We start from the raw sequence: 16,797 nt of genomic DNA on the forward strand, positions 1-16,797 counted from the left end.
TACAATATATAATTTAAATGATAATTAAATGGACACCCCAGCTGCAAACAGGCGTTGGTGTACTTCATTGGGGACATGTTGAAAATGTGTGCCCCGACCGGGACTCGAACCTGGGATCTCCTGCTTACATGGCAGATGCTCTATCCATCTGAGCAGCTAGGGTATCCATTTAATTATCATTTCATTTCTAGCAAAGCTGCATGGTCATCTACAGTAACTGTTCTTTCGGGACCAAATACTACTGTCATATATAATCAATATATAATGGTGTTGGAGATTAAAGGCATATTTTAAACAGTAAGAGCTACTGCATAAAAACATTTCACACTCACTTTTTCAGCTCAAGCAAAAGCTAGAAAACAATGACAGATAAAGGGCAATATTAATAATATTTAAACACTATTTTTCCTTTTTTTTATATGCATTCAAAATGCATGGAGAGCTGCATCAAACCAGTCTCAGGACTGAAGACCACAACAACAACAACAACAACAACAACAACAACAAACATTCAAAATAACGCAAGGCCATTTCTCACTGCTAGTACTGCCAACATCTTCCAAATAAAAACAGCAAACCTTTTCTTTTTATGTAGCTCACATTTCCTGTAGTCAGAACAAGCAATCACCTCTCTTTCCTGACTGGTACATAAATATCACTCTGATCACATGGAGTAAAGGATTTTTTACAACTTTGTTCAGAAGACACAGTACCTATCCTAGGTGTGGGATCAGGTACCAGCCCAGTGTACAATCTTCAACCATCATGAAGTTTTGCAACTGCATGCTCTACTGCAAAGGAGAGATGTTCACTTTGGAAACACAAAATCTTTTTCTGTATCACACTTATCTGCTTACAGTGCAAATTGGTGCTGATTATCAGAGGTTGGTGAAAAAAAGGTGGGGAGGGCGGAGTCTTACTGAATTCTGTGACAATGTTCTACAATTTATACCTTGCATAATTTGACAGTTGTCCACAGTCTTTAACAGCAACTGGCTTTAGGTCTACCCATTTCCTTGAGGTTTGATGCTTATCACACTTCTAACGTTGTCTCCTACTGAGGGTGACATAACAGTTTCTGTTTACAAGAAGGTTGTCAATTCACTGAGATATCTTTTCAAATAGTCTCGAAGTGTGTAGTATGTCTGCAGAAAGACAATGTGGAATTAAAATGCAGTTAATGTGAATGATGATACTGCACATCACCCCTGCCTTGATGTGTTTCAAGCACATGTACATATAATTACCTATAAAGGATCTACAGCACAAAATTAAGTTGGATAGAAACTGAAATGGAAAGAATAAAGGAAAATGGCAATTTATTTATTCTAAAACAAATTAAACTCATTTTTAACTGCCCCTTCTACATATCGGAATTATGTAATCTGATACTGCAATCCTCTACTTTACTTGTAGTACAAAGCACAACATATTAACTTCAAGGGTGGTTTCAAAACTGTATTTTAGGTATGGTCACATGGGTGATTGTGCACCCTAACCTTGCTCTTGTAAGCTATTCATCTCACAGAGAGAATTGCATCCACATATATGTAAACACACCTACACAGATACTTGAAGCAATAAGTGGCTCTCTGGGGCAGCCCCCTGAGGTAGTTGGGAATGCCTTAATTTTCAAGTCTAAGAAATATGTGGTATCTTAGGTATGCAACAGGTGGTACCTTAGATATGCAAGGGGACCATGTTTTGAGACCAATTTTTCACAAGATACATTTTAATCAGTAACAACCTTATCTAAGGGTACATACCTTCCTTTGACTTTAAAGAATTTGTCTTCATGAACCAGCTTTGTAACGAATGATGTAAAGGCAATACACTGCCATGTACCTCAATTGTATTTATTTCCTACTGCAGCCATATGTACAATTCAACAAACATGTGCACCCACTGACAATGTTGTTGTAAATATATAAAAACATTACACCAGTATATTTTGCAGGATAGCTGTTAGAGTGAGATCATACTGCATATTTTTACTTTACTGTACAGTTACCTGCACGCATGTGGGCACTACGTCTCCAGAAGAATAGGGGCTTCCCATTCCTAAAAACAACTTACCCAAATAATTACAAGAATGGGAAATTTTGGCATTCAGCTGTGAAAGACTGAATTGAGAGACTTCTTTTTTAACATATTTCTCTTTTAGGTAATTTCTCTTTGTCCAACCTTTTTCCAGCAAGTAGCTTCCAACTCGGAGGTGTTAACAGCTGTGGTAAGTTCTTCAGTGGGGCTGCTATGTTTCCCAGTAACTAGTTTCTTTAAATGTGGGAATGGTTGGAAATCAGAAGAGTGTGACATCTGGTGAAAAAGGTGGTATTTCAACATTCGTACTTGAAATACCTTTTCTTACCACCACAGTATCTTTCGGGGCAAGTGCATTGTCTTGATGAAACACAATTTTTTAAATTTACAACTGAGGACTAGTCTCAATTTTTCCCATTCAGTTCATTCAGAAGACGCGGGGTATTTGTTTAACCCTTTGCAAGGCAGTCAGTAGGAAAAATTCCTTTCGCCTGCCAGAAAACACTGACCAAAATCTTTCCACTATGTGAAATGAACTCTCATTTCATGGTACAGTGGTCACCAACTTACCCTCACTGCCTTTAATTGCTGTTTCTTTTCTTACATAAAGTGGTCACTCGTGTCTCATGCACAGTAATAAACTGAGGCACAATACCATATTATTTATAAAATGGCACAAATATTGCTGACAAGGAGAACACAGCAAATGCAATAACCTAAGTTCTCAGAAACTTTACTCAGTGGATGAGGAGTTTAAATAAGTGAACATGTGTTTCAGCTTATCCCTACATAATTGACCGTTTCTAAGCAAATGAGAGACACAGTTTTCGAGGTACTTCATGAGCTTTAAGCGAATAAGAAGTTCGGTTGCAGTGGGAGTACTGATAACATCGAAGCTTTACAATACTGCTTGCCATATTTTAAAGCCGATTATTATATTTATTTTAGTTTTTCATTTATCTACCCATGTATGCGCAGGATTACTAAACAAATTTTTTCCCCAATGTATATTGAAATAATGTTGCCCTTATTCATCTACTAACTGTACAAGGGCATTTCGAAAAGTAAAGATACAATGGCTCGCAGTCCTTAAATAGAAGATTTATTTAGAAAACATCAGTTACACCTTATTAACTGGATTATTTGTTATTTTTCGACATAATCACCCCCGTTATCCAAACATTTGTTAAGTTGGTGCACAAGCTTTTGTATCCCACAGTCACAGAAGGTTGCCGCCTGTTGTTAGAACCACGTTTCAACTTCGTCTTTGATCTCTTCATCGTCGTGGAATGATTTTCCACCAAAATGTGACTTTAGGTAACGGAAGACATGGAAGTTGGTGAGTGCAAGGTCCGGGCTGTATGGCGGATGGTCCAATATGTCCAATTTGAATTTTTTGAGTAGTGCTTTGGTTACGAGCGCTGTGTCAGGCCGAGCATTGTCAAGAAGCAAGCGGACTCCACTTGTCAGCATTCCCTGCATTTGTTTTCAATAGCCCTTCGAAAACGTTTCAAAGTCTGGCAATATGCAGCAGCATTAATTGTCGTTCAAGGAGGCATAAATTCCAACAGAAGAATGCCTTGTCTGTCCCAAGAAACAGAAGCCATGATTTTCTTCGCTGAAATCAACGTTTTGCATTTCTTTACTTTTGGTGAATTCGAATGGCACCATTGCATTGATTGTTGCTTGGATTCAGGTGTATGGTGATAAACCCACGTCTCGTCACCTGTCATAATGTGATCAAGGAACTCATCACCTGCTTCAGCATAGTGTGTGAGGAAGTTGAGTGCAAAGCCCATCCTTTTCTTTTTGTGTTCTTCCGTTAACAGTTTTGGAACCCAGTGCGCACACAATTTCCTGTACCCTAACTTGACAGTCACAACATCATAAAGAGTTGTCACTGACATGTCCGGTATGATCTGAAGCAATTCTTTCAATGTGAGACGTCTATTCGCACAAACTGTTTCCTCCGTTCTCTGAAGAAGGGCATCAGAGATCACAGATGGCCGACCTGTTCTTTGTTCGTCATGAACATCGGTCCTACCTTCAGAGAAATAAAGACACCATTTCGTTACATTTTGTCGATTCATAATGTTCCCATGAACAGAAACAATTTCTTTGTGAATATCCGCTGGTCGCTGACCTCTTGCATGAAGAAAAAGTATGACGGAGCGCACTTCGCATTTGGCGGGATTCTGAATCGGCACAGTCATTTTAAACACAACCTACTTCAACCAGAAGCAACGTTCAACTGCCGAACGACCGCGAGGAGAAAGCTAATGGTTCAAGGTTAACATCAGTGTTGCCAACTTGCTCGCCAAAACTCTTTCTGTTCCTCTGGTGTACGGTGTAACTTTACTTTCCGAAATACCCTCGTGTATCTGGTAAAAAAAGGAATGAACTGGAAAATTATTTGAAACTGTTTTTGATGAATTCCTGTAATGTAACTTGTTCATAATCAACAGCAAATGCCAATTTTCAGTAAAGTGATCTATTATGCGCGGCCTCCCGTGAAATTATTGCTAAGACATGAAGTCTTAAGCAATGTTAATGACGTTTCTTTCCAAAGTGAGATTCACACAGGGCAATGTAACTGTGGCAAACCTGCCTTCGCGCAATGCTCAATGTGTTTGCAGTTTCTACGATCGATATAATCCAAGGCAATGCACCAAGTATTCCTGAAGAATAAACATAACAAAGTATAACAATTAACATAAGAATTGATACAAATATGAAATATAATAAGAATACGTGAATTTAAAAATACTGTAACTTGTGAAAATACCACACACACATACCGAGTATAATACATTTAGGACACTTACTGTGAAGTCAGTTGTAATTCTACAACCAACACAATACCCTTGTATCCCCTTAACTTGATAAGGAACATTCGCATTGTTGCCTTCAACAAACGTAGGTAGATAAATTAAAAGTGAATAAATAAATACGATAAACAAAAACAATGACCGGGTTTCGAAAATGGTGCACAGAAGTAAGAGGCCACAACCATTGCAACACCATTTTAATTGACATTATCACATGCTAATATTAATCTAAATTACATCAAAAACTTCATCATTTTCACAGAAATGATTGGGAATCTATGAATAAGCCAAGACACTTGTTCGCTTATTTTGGCTCCTCTTCCATTTTGTGAAGTTTCTGCGAAATTGGGTTATGGCATTTGGCATATTGTCCTCATGAGAAATACAATTGTGCTTTGCTTTTGGACAACATTCAACAAATGTGCCATCCATATTAAACAAAGCATTCTTAAGTAAAATGTACTCTTCTTTTCCTACCGATCCACATCTTAAGATTGCAGACTGGTGCACTGACTGGAAACAGGCTTTAAATGTTCATATATCTAAAACTGTGAACTTCACAAAACACAAAAACAAACTTCCCTTTGATTACAATAGCGAGGAGTCACAAATGGAATTAACCAACTCATAATAAGACTAAAATAATGTATGTAAAATACACAATACAAATACACACGAGTAAAAATTTAATGGAATGATTGTGTAAGCTCAACTGTAGGTAAAACACATGGAAGACTTCGGTTCATTGGTAGGACACTGGGAATACGCAACAGGTTTACATAGGGGACTTCAGGCACAACACTCGTGCAACATGCTAAATATGACTTATAGAGGATACTGAACAAAATACAGAATGGAATGCAAAGAAAAGCAGTGCACAGGTTTGCCAGACTGTCATAAAAGCATTGCAGAACTGTTGATAAACTTGAAACGGCAGACACTAAGATGGATATCAACTATCCCTAAAAACCATACACCAAAGTTTCAAGAACCAATATCAAGTAAGGAATAAACTACAGCAACCTATGCATCACTCCCTGCGGAAGTGCACAGAGTGTCATTTAAGTGGTCAATCTTGCCATATTTCATATGCAAATGAAACAGGAACGAACCCATGCTTAGTATCCTCTGCAACACACTTCACAGGGTTTTGCAGAGTATGGACACATATAGCTATACCCATCTCATACACCTGTATTTGGCGGTCATCCACAACCAAAGATGCCCTTTCTTGATGTTTTCCTTTGTGTTTGCATGTTTGAGGTTTCATTCATGTGGATCATCTTTAAAAGAAGTACTCTTCTGTTCACTCTTTTATGCTGTCCATACAATCATTTTCTTTAACCGACTTAAATTCAGAAACTCCCGAACTGGTTCTATGTTTTCATTGTTAATTTGTATTACTTTCTTTTCGATGTCTACACCATACATTATTTTAGTCTTATTATAATACATTTACATTTCTACTTGCAGACTTGCTCCAGTAAGTTCCTCCATTTGTTGATAAGGTTTATGTACCCTAAAGACAACAGCACATTGTCATCAGCAAAATAAAACTGAGTTAAGTATGTTCGACTGACAGACGTATGTTCTCCAAAAATTTCCTCTATTGTTGCTGAAAATTTGGGTGTGTCCTTCCTTACTTGACAGTTTATTTAAACTGTAAATTTTTCACAATCCTAAAGACCTCAAACTGAAGTTGTATAATTAATGACTACATATTCCTAAGTGTAGTACCATACGTTGGATGAATGTGTTGTTTCTCAAGAGCTGTCACAAATGATTTTATTGAAATATCAAAACATCTGAGCACCCAGATATTGTGGTGATACATACTCCTCCATTCTCTATTGCATTCACAACTTCCAAATGGTTTGATCTGTCAGATTTGTTGCTAGAGCTGTCCCTTTGTGCGATTTAAGTACAATGTTTTTTCTTTATTGCTGGTGATAATCTTGGTGATTACAATGTATATTACAGAGAGGTGGCTGGTAAATCTGTACGTTCTCAGCAAAGTAGAATTATAAACATTTTGACTACCACACACACAGTGATGGATGTTTCACTGGCAGACAGGGACAGTCACATGGCTTTGGGCTCTTCTGTGGCTCCTGGCAGATGCACAGTGACAGGCAAGAGGTTCTGGTGCAGTCATCAGCTGTGACTTGGCAGTCAATGTGTTATGACATTGTTCTAGTTTTGAAACACCCTCGTCTTCGGCAGACATTCTGTAAATTGCAATTTCTGCAAGTTCCTTTTGTATTACTTTGACTACTACTTAACCTATTTCGGCTGAAATATTATCTCTAGGGATCTTATCTTTCTTCGTAACTTAAATGCCTCTGTGTGCCTCACTTGGCATTACTTACAGATTTTCATTATTTTTATTATTAACTATCTGTATTATTGATTCATTTCTTGAACTACATCAACATTAAACAAAATCGTCACATGTTGATGCCATTTTCTTCCTGTTGTTGTTGTTGTTCTACTTTATCTGATGAAATTTGGTATCTTCCCAGCATATGCTTCTGCTGTGCTTTCTTCAACTGCTGTCAATTCTCTCTTGCCACGTTTTCATTATATAATATCTCCTTTATTCCCTCAAACACATTTGTGATTAGCTTTACTTGGTTAAGCACATTCTATCTCATTCCAAGTATTGTTTGCTTGAAATATTCACTTATTCTTTAGCAGCTGCCTTGTTCCACTACTGACTTATCTATATTTATACAATCTTCGTTTCCAGAAATGCTGAACTTACTGCTTAATCTGATGTGATAATCTCAGAATTCAGACTTTCCTTGGTGAGTAAATTTCTAACTTTCTAGTTATTAGCTCCTATAACTCTTATTACAGGCTCTTGTGCTTTAATGATTTCCATGAAATATTGTTTGCTTATTTTTTTAAACTAGTCTCAGTGCTCTGTCAGAAACTTTTTCAACATTCAATTATAGATACAACAGGTTAAAGACAACAAAGATTCTTTCTTAAATGAGAACCTGTGCTTTACCTTCTATGACTAACCTGAGAACACACTCAACAAACTGTGTCGATTTTATACAAGAGCATGAAATTACCAAAGCTTTTATCAGAAAATCTTGCATTGTAACTGAGAGCACTGAATGTTTTCACCAAATGGTAGGCTACATTAAAAGCACTGAATGTTTTCACCAAATAGTAGGCTACATTAAAAGTTATTTTAGCCACTACCATTAACTATTTTTGCTTTTTAAAACTGGGCAATAAGTAACTGCATACTAAACAACGTCAAAATAGCTATTTTTTAAACACACACACACACACACACACACACACACAGACAGAGAGAGAGAGAGAGAGAGAGAGAGAGAGAGAGAGAGAGATTTTTACTGACCTGGCACTGGTGAGTACCATTTGTTCCTGTATGAGTTGCTCTGATGTGCGCTGCTAAAAATGATTTATGAGTAAACGTCCGAGAACAAAATGTGCATGGAAATGTCGTTGGTTGTGGAACAGGCTGTTCTGGTCGGCTCTGCACAGCTGGCCCACAGAAAGGCGGATTGATCCGTGGGGCAGGAGGTCCTGCTGGTGGGACAGTACCAAGAAGTTGCTGGCGAATTGTATGATAGTCAACAGTAACACCGTGCATCTTACGCATGTGTTTGTATACTGATGAGGCGTACCCCAACAGAAGTCCACACACTGAACATGAATACGGCTTATTTGTCGAATGTGTTACTAAGTGCTGCTCGAGCATTGAGAAACTGTTAAACCACTTATTGCAAAGGCGGCACAATACAGCATTGCCACGAGATGAATCTGTCTCTGTCATAGGTGTTGTTGACTGCTGTGAAACTGACAACTGCGCTGGCACTGGTGTGGGTGCCGATGTTGCATGAGCTGGAGGTGCCGGTGGTACTGGTGGTGGTTGTGCACTGGAGGTATGCACTGAAGCTGCACCTGCTCGGTAGTGTGTCTTTCGGTGACTCATCATTGCCGCTAATGAGGCAAACGATCTGCAAATGAATAACAAAATTTATGAATATCATTTCTCTACACTTAAAAATCAATGTGAAGCTTTGATATTTACGAGGGTTTTTCAACAAAGACAAACTAATTTTCAATCATGTTGAAAAGGACGTTGCACTGCCACCTACTGGCTGCCTTGTGTACTACAGGGCTATTACAAATGATTGAAGCGATTTCATAAATTCACTGTAGCTCCATTCATTGACATATGGTCACGACACACTACAGACACGTAGAAAAACTCAAAGTTTTGTTCGGCTGAAGCCGCACTTCAGGTTTCTGCCGCCAGAGCGCTCGAGAGCGCAGTGAGACAGAATGGTGACAGGAGCCGAGAAAGCGTATGTCGTGCTTGAAAGGCACTCACATCAGTCAGTCATAACAGTGCAACGACACTTCAGGACAAAGTTCAACAAAGATCCACCAACTGCTAACTCCATTCGGCGATGGTATGCGCAGTTTAAAGCTTCTGGATGCCTCTGTAAGGGGAAATCAACGGGTCGGCCTGCAGTGAGCGAAGAAACGGTTGAACGCATGCGGGCAAGTTTCACGCGTAGCCCGAGGAAGTCGACGAATAAAGCAAGCAGGGAGCTAAACGTACCACAGCCGACGGTTTGGAAAATCTTACGGAAAAGGCTAAAGCAGAAGCCTTACCGTTTACAATTGCTACAAGCCCTGACACACGATGACAAAGTGAAACGCTTTGAATTTTCGGTGCGGTTGCAACAGCTCATGGAAGAGGATGCGTTCAGTGCGAAACTTGTTTTCAGTGATGAAGCAACATTTTTTCTTAATGGTGAAGTGAACAGACACAATGTGCAAACCTGGGCGGTAGAGAATCCTCACACATTCGTGCAGCAAATTCGCAATTCACCAAAAGTTAACGTGTTTTGTGCAATCTCACAGTTTAAAGTTTACGGCCCCTTTTTCTTCTGCAAAAAAAACGTTACAGGACACGTGTATCTGGACATGCTGGAAAATTGGCTCATGCCACAACTGGAGACCGACAGCGCCGACTTCATCTTTCAACAGGATGGTGCTCCACCGCACTTCCATCATGATGTTCGGCATTTCTTAAACAGGAGATTGGAAAACCGATGGATCGGTCGTGGTGGAGATCATGATCAGCAATTCATGTCATGGCCTCCACGATCTCCCGACTTAACCCCATGCGATTTCTTTCTGTGGGGTTATGTGAAAGATTCAGTGTTTAAACCTCATCTACCAAGAAACGTACCAGAACTGCGAGCTCACATCAACGATGCTTTCGAACTCATTGATGGGGACATGCTGCGCCGAGTGTGGGAGGAACTTTATTATCGGCTTGATGTCTGCCGAATCACTAAAGGGGCACATCTCGAACATTTGTGAATGCCTAAAAAACTTTGAGTTTTTGTATGTGTGTGCAAAGCATTGTGAAAATATCTCAAATAATAAAGTTATTGTAGAGCTGTGAAATCGCTTCAATCATTTGTAATAACCCTGTATTAAGTATCCTCGTCTACCACCAGGCGCCAATCTCCACCATTCTCTGGCAGTAGCGTCTTGAATGTGGTTGTAGCTCGATCTGCCTCTAAATTTTACAATGGTAGAAAGTCAAGACCAATGTTACGCATTACAGTTTTGCATTCTGCTGAAGAAGACTAGTTGAGAAATGCTTGAAGATCTTGATAGAGCTTAGGGTGAGTATACAATGTCTCATGCAGCATGTTTCCGACGGCACAAAGCTTTCAAAGACTGAAGAGGGAGTTGTCAGTAGAAAGGGGAGGAGGAAGCGAACACGTCTATCCTTACTGACATTACAATGAACACTGCCACAGGAGTCATGCACAAGGACTCTCGTGTCACTGTTAGACAACTCACAAAAATGGTGGAAATTATGGGGGAGAGTGATCACATCATTTGCAAAGATCATTTGAACAGGTCATAAGTGTATGCTTGCTGGATTCACAGACTAGTGATTCCTGCTCAAAAACATAACAGAGTTGACATTTGGACATGTGTGCATGGTGAAGGAGATGATTAGTAGAAAATAATCACTGCTGGTGAATCTTGGGTCTAGTCTCAAGGCCATGAAATGAAGAGACACAGTGGATTAAAATGGGAGAGTCTCGTCCAGAAAAAGCACATGTTCAGAAATCAGACAATAAGACTGTGGAGTTCCATAACTCACTTTGCCACTCCAAGTGCCATCTACTGTTGTCATGCAAACTGGACGTGTCAGGCTCTCCAGTATAATCTGCTCCGTTGGGAAATGTTGTAGCTTTGGGTGTGCATAACAGGACCTTCACGGCCTTTGTACTTGCAGGTACTGGTGAGTGATGGCTCACGTCGGGTGTGCAGGCAAGTGGGCACATTACAGCAAGCAGACGTATGTCGCGACCAAGCAAGGGCCACAGTTCACAGGCACCTTAGAAAGCATTACTGAGAAGCACCTTGTAAAGTATTACCGAACAGCGCCTTGTTTACTTCGTAAAGTGCAAAGACTATCTGGAGAGTAACACAAGTTTTGGCCTATCATAGTCATAGCTACAGTTGCCAGCGTGGTGCCGTAATGTTCCTATTCTCATACACAGCCAGCAACGGTAGCATGTTGTCTGAATCTCTGCTACTTTTCTTTCTGTGATGTGTTAAAATGTTCACTGCTACAGAAAATTGGGCCATTTGTGACGTGTGTTCTGTGATTAGGTTTATGTTGGCAACAAACGGCAAACCAATTGAAGTTTATCATGACCTCTGTAACGTGTACAGAAAAGGAATAATGAGTGGCAGCTGAATAAGGCAATGGTGCACTGATTTTAAATTATTTTAAAAAGTCGCCACACCAATGTTCACTGCAGTGGTAAGCCTAGCCTTGTGATTCATGAACTGATGGTGAAAATTGATGACAAAATTCGGGAAAATCAGTGTTTCACGATTACAGAACTTCCGCACCATTTCCCCAGAATTCTGTGGAACTCGCTGAATGAAATTGTGGAGCAGAAGCTTGGTTATCACAAATTTTATGCTAGGTGTGTTCCAAAATTCCGAACGGAGGGGGGGGGGAAAGAAGAAGAAGAAGACTGGGTGCAGCACTGACCTTCCTCAAAGATTGCAAGAAAAATGGAAACAAAGCTATCAATCCTGTTGAGACTGGATAAGAGACTTGGGTGAAACACATCAACTGTGAAACAAAAAGGCACTCAGTGGAATGGGGACAACAGAGGACACAACAAATTCTCCGAAGAAACCAAGGAAGTGTTTGCAAATGGTGTCAGCAAGAATGATCCTGGCTACTGTGTTTTGGGACTCTTACGGGAGAGATTCCCAATGATGTCCTTTTATCTTAAAATGCTAGTACCTTATGTTGTCTCTTATGCAGTGGGACAGCAATATTTTTTTTGTGTGTATCCTAAATGTTAGTGTACCTCATTTTTGTATGCTCCAACATTGTGCCTAGTGATACTGTTTTCCTTGTTTGGAATTTACATGCTAATTTTGTTGCTTGTTAAATTTATGTATATCTTATAAAATGAGAAGACTCATTTTAGAGTGAGAGTATGCTGAGTGCCATAACTCACTTTGCCACTCCAAGTGCCATCTAGTGGTGTCCTGCAAACTCGACAAGTCAGTTTTCCAATATAATCTGCTCACTGTTGGTGAACAATGTAACTGAGTGTGCATAACGGGACCTTGTAGGACCTTTGTTCACGTTGGTACTGATGAGCGGCAACTGAGAGCAGATGTGCAGGTAGCATGATGACACTGCAGTGAGTAGACGTATGTTTCGAAAAGCCAAGGGCCACAGGTCACAGGCACCTTCTAAAGTGTTACAGAATATCATATTGTGTACCTTCTAAAGTATTGACTAGCAGCACCCTGTAATGTAATACACAATAAAGTGTTTTTATACAAGAAGTTGTGGTCTGTCTAACCACTGCCAGTGGAGATAAGGAGAGGGCAATGAATCCTCTGGCACTAAACGCTCAAAACTTAAATGTACCAGTGCAGGGCCAGAGGCCTACAAGTGAACTGTGAACAAAAGCCCTAGCGATCACATTTTTTTATTATCGTGGCATAGTGTACACACATCAAGTTACCACTTGTCAGTCAGTAAGTCTAGACTATTACAAGAATGTCCTTCAACAACTCGTGGAAGATCATACCCAAATGACATGGTGGGAACTTCACACAAAGTTGGATCTTCACTGTGAAAACACACTGCCTCTTGTTGCAGCAGCTTACGACAATTTTTAGCCAAGAAGGGCACTAGTACAGCTCTCCCTGTATAGCTCTGATCTTGCCCCATGAGATGTTTTTCTTTGCACTCTACTGCAAAATATGATCACAAAGGATGTCAATTTGACTCAAGAAAGGGGGGCAATGAAGGCTTTGATTATCGAGAAATGTATTTGAGGACGTTCTGCAAAAGTGGATCAGAAGATGGGACACAAGCATTGCTCTTAATGGTGACTGTATTGAAGGGGGAAAATACTGATTTTGATTATTTGGTAACAAAATTTTTTCAGTATAGGTCTCAGTCTCTGTTGAACGACATACATACAAATAGCAACTGTCAAGCAAGAGATGATGTTATATGCCAGTTTACACTGGAAAGTATTACATTTCTTAAGAGACAAGGTAACACTGAGCAATTATTGTCATAGTCTCTGCTGAAAAACACTCATATAAATGGCAACTGTCACACAAGACATGATGTTATGTGCCAGTTTATAGCGTAAAGGATTATATTTCTTCAGAGACAAGGTAACAATAAAAAATTATTCTTATTCAGGAGAATATGTCAACAGAAAGGATTGTGTTAACAAATAAATAAATAAAATAAGGAAAAGCATACATGCAACATTTACAAAGTTAATCCACAGATCCTTGCAGTAGGATTAACAATACTATGAAACTTAGTCTACTGTTTAAATTTCCTTCAAATGACTTGTGCCACAATGCATATTATGCAAACAGAGTCACCCTACAAAAATCCTTTTTATGAGATGAAGTAATTTACAGTTTAACAATTAATAATTACTGTTAATTCTAATGTTTTATTCTTTTAATGATGAAGTTACAGAAAAAAATTGATGCATTGGTACATTAACTTAGTACAAATGAAAACATTAAGTGACTGGACACTTAAGAGAGAAATAATAGAATAAAAATAGCTTGCAATTCACGTGGGGAATTCAATGCTGTGCTAAGAAGAAAATTTACAATGAAACTTAAATGGAAAGTTTATAATTAGAATATACTGCCTTATGTAAGTGAAACATAGACATTAAATTAGCAAGCAATCCATAAAATTGAGGTATGCGATTGTCATCATCAACACTTCCTCTTTCATAGTCGGCAGTTGGTGAACCACCACACAATCCTCTTAACAGTCAGTCTCCATTTTTCCCTGTCTTCTAAATCTCAGAGTAGCTGGCCCCACGTTTGATGTGTCTTCTCCTTCATCTGCTCTATCCATCATCTCAATGCGTCTCCCCTCAATCTTCTCCCTTTGACTCTGTCTTGATGATCATCTTTTCTACATTGTCCTCTTGTCGTTGAATTATGTGACCAAAGAACTGCAGAATTCACTGGAAACAGAGTTCTTTCTTGAAAGACTGATTTGTTGGTCCATTTGTCCACCCATGATATTCTCAGCAACCTCCTACATGTCCACGTCTCAAAAGCATTAATTCTCTCGTGGTTCCCTTCAGTTGTTGTCCATAGAAGCGCCACAAAGGAAAACTTGAAACATTAGATTTCAGCACTCCCAATTTAGTATGCCCGGTTAGGGCTCAGTCTTTCGAAATCACTGCCATCTTCGATGCAGCCGCCCTACCCAGAACAATCTTACGTTGTATTCCCTGTGTAGAGCCACTCTCTTTCTGAATCAATGAGCCCAGGTAGGCAAAGTGATAAACTTCTTCACATTCTGATAGCACATCAGTAGCTGGAGCAAATATCAATCCCCCAAAGCAGTCTGTCAATTATCATTATGTTGGTCTTCTTCTTATTGACTAACAATCAAAGTTTCTCACTTTCTCTGTTAACTCTATCCAATAGTTCCTTCATTTCTGCTTGTGATTCTGTGCACAGTGTGGTGTTATCAGAGTTGCTAAATCCCTGAAATTAGCGACTCTGCCTACACGAGCTCTTGGCTTGTCCCAGGAACTGTGCAAAAGAGGCATGTTGGGTACTACATGAAGGAAACAGATAAATGGATAAGAGAAAAGACACAAGTTGATTATGTGATAGTGACAGTTCTGGTAAGCTGTCAAAGCAGAAGGTTGGTTTGAACACCCCCTTGCTTTACTAGGAATGGTCTTTCTCGAAGTGGTATGCCCTCACATTCTCCCGACTTTTCAACTGCCAGTTACAGGGGGACCTACAGTTCTTGATAAAATTTACTATGCAGTTCTCCAAGTGTGCATAACTCTCTAAAGATAGAATGATCTGTCAATGGGCAATGTAGCTCTGTGGTAGAATGCTTGTCTGCCACTTGCATGCTCTCCGTTCAATTCCCAGCCAATGTAAATCCATACATATTATAAAAATGTATGTATGTATGTTCCATATCTCCTCATAAAATATAGACTGATTTCACCAAACTTGGTACACATATCACTTACACTGTCTGGAAATAAGCACTGGTGGTAAGAACCCCCTAGCTATCAACAGAGTGGGGGTGAAAAAGAAGAGTAGCCCATAACATGCAAATATCTAACATTTAGTCATCCAATATTTCAGAATGAGAGCACTTAGTCACTTGCAACAAACTTTACATATAATTTCAAACCTCCACAAAACTTTTCTCGCAAAATGATGAAAGGAGGAAGGTTTATAGCTTACTACATTTTTACTGTTACACAGTAGAAATGCTGCATCAAGCACATTTTAATTAGTTACCGTAATTACCTGAGTACAAGATAGGCTCCTTGGAAAAATTTATTTTTAAAATATTCTGACTAATCAAAATTAGAACCTGTCTTATTGACCAAGCATCAAAAAGTTAACAATTAGCAATTGTAAACTTACACCATTTGTTGTCCACATTTTGCTAATACTGGGAGAAATAAACAAAAAGAAATGGTTCACATTAATTTCTGGACCATTTTCTTTTCTACCTTTTTTGCTTAAGTAGTTGGTACTACTACTACTACTACTACTACTACTAATAATAATAATAATAATAATACTGCTGTGAAATTTATTTGTTTGTTGTCACAAATATTTGGCTATTTCTTCCGAATGTGTTGCTATTTCTGACGACGTCGCTACGACAGGTTCTGAGAACACAGCTGTTTTTTTCCGAATAGGTATTGGATTTCACTTCTGTACTGACAAGTGAATGTTACAATGCCTCTTGCTTCTAGACATATAGCCTGCTCACCACTCTTTAATTGGCTGTATAGAACCAGCTGACCCACCCCCTTTCAGAATGTCAGCAACATTTTAAAAAACACACGCAAATACACCACCGGCCTCTGCCTGGACTTTTACTGTCTCCTGCAGAAATAAATACTACTATCGAGTATTTGTCTAATTTTAAAATCAGTTCAATTCCAACTGCAAATGGATTCAAGAAAACTGCACTTTAAACATCATAGATGCTCATAAAAAGCCAAGTACATGGTAGAGATTCCCATGGATGCCAACACGATGAAATCTGCTCTTCAGTCACCGCTGCCCTCCCTGCAATCATTCTAGTTCTCAGTCAAGCTTGTATCACTGTCCCCATTCCAACCCTTCCAGAGTGCTGAGCTTGAGCAACTGTGAAAAACAGACTGCAACAGCTTCTAGTGTGCAGGACATATGTAACACACCGACTAACACATGAATTGAAGATCACATTTACAATTCAGTACCATTCTCTAACTTTCACTAGTTCCATGACCTAGTGATGTCTGTTGGTACTATTTCCATTCTGTGTCTTTATTCT

The 16,797-nt window shown here is 39.2% G+C and overlaps 1 protein-coding gene across 3 annotated transcripts in view; it reads right to left on the minus strand.

Annotated features, from left to right (window-relative positions):
• The window catches only part of LOC124736701 (zinc finger protein 91-like), a 168,667-nt gene that overhangs the window by 71,841 nt on the left and 80,029 nt on the right, over positions 1 to 16,797 (minus strand). For all 3 annotated transcript variants that reach the window (XR_007009446.1, XM_047248577.1, XM_047248576.1), the window contains one exon: positions 8,245 to 8,866. Coding sequence is in view for 2 of the 3 variants with exons in the window: in XM_047248577.1 (XP_047104533.1) it covers positions 8,245 to 8,866 (622 nt within the window). In the remaining variant the exon portion in view is untranslated. The remainder of the gene's footprint in view (positions 1 to 8,244; positions 8,867 to 16,797) is intronic.

This window comes from Schistocerca piceifrons, chromosome 1 (assembly GCF_021461385.2).
Source record: "Schistocerca piceifrons isolate TAMUIC-IGC-003096 chromosome 1, iqSchPice1.1, whole genome shotgun sequence".
Taxonomy (NCBI): Eukaryota; Metazoa; Arthropoda; class Insecta; order Orthoptera; family Acrididae; genus Schistocerca; species Schistocerca piceifrons.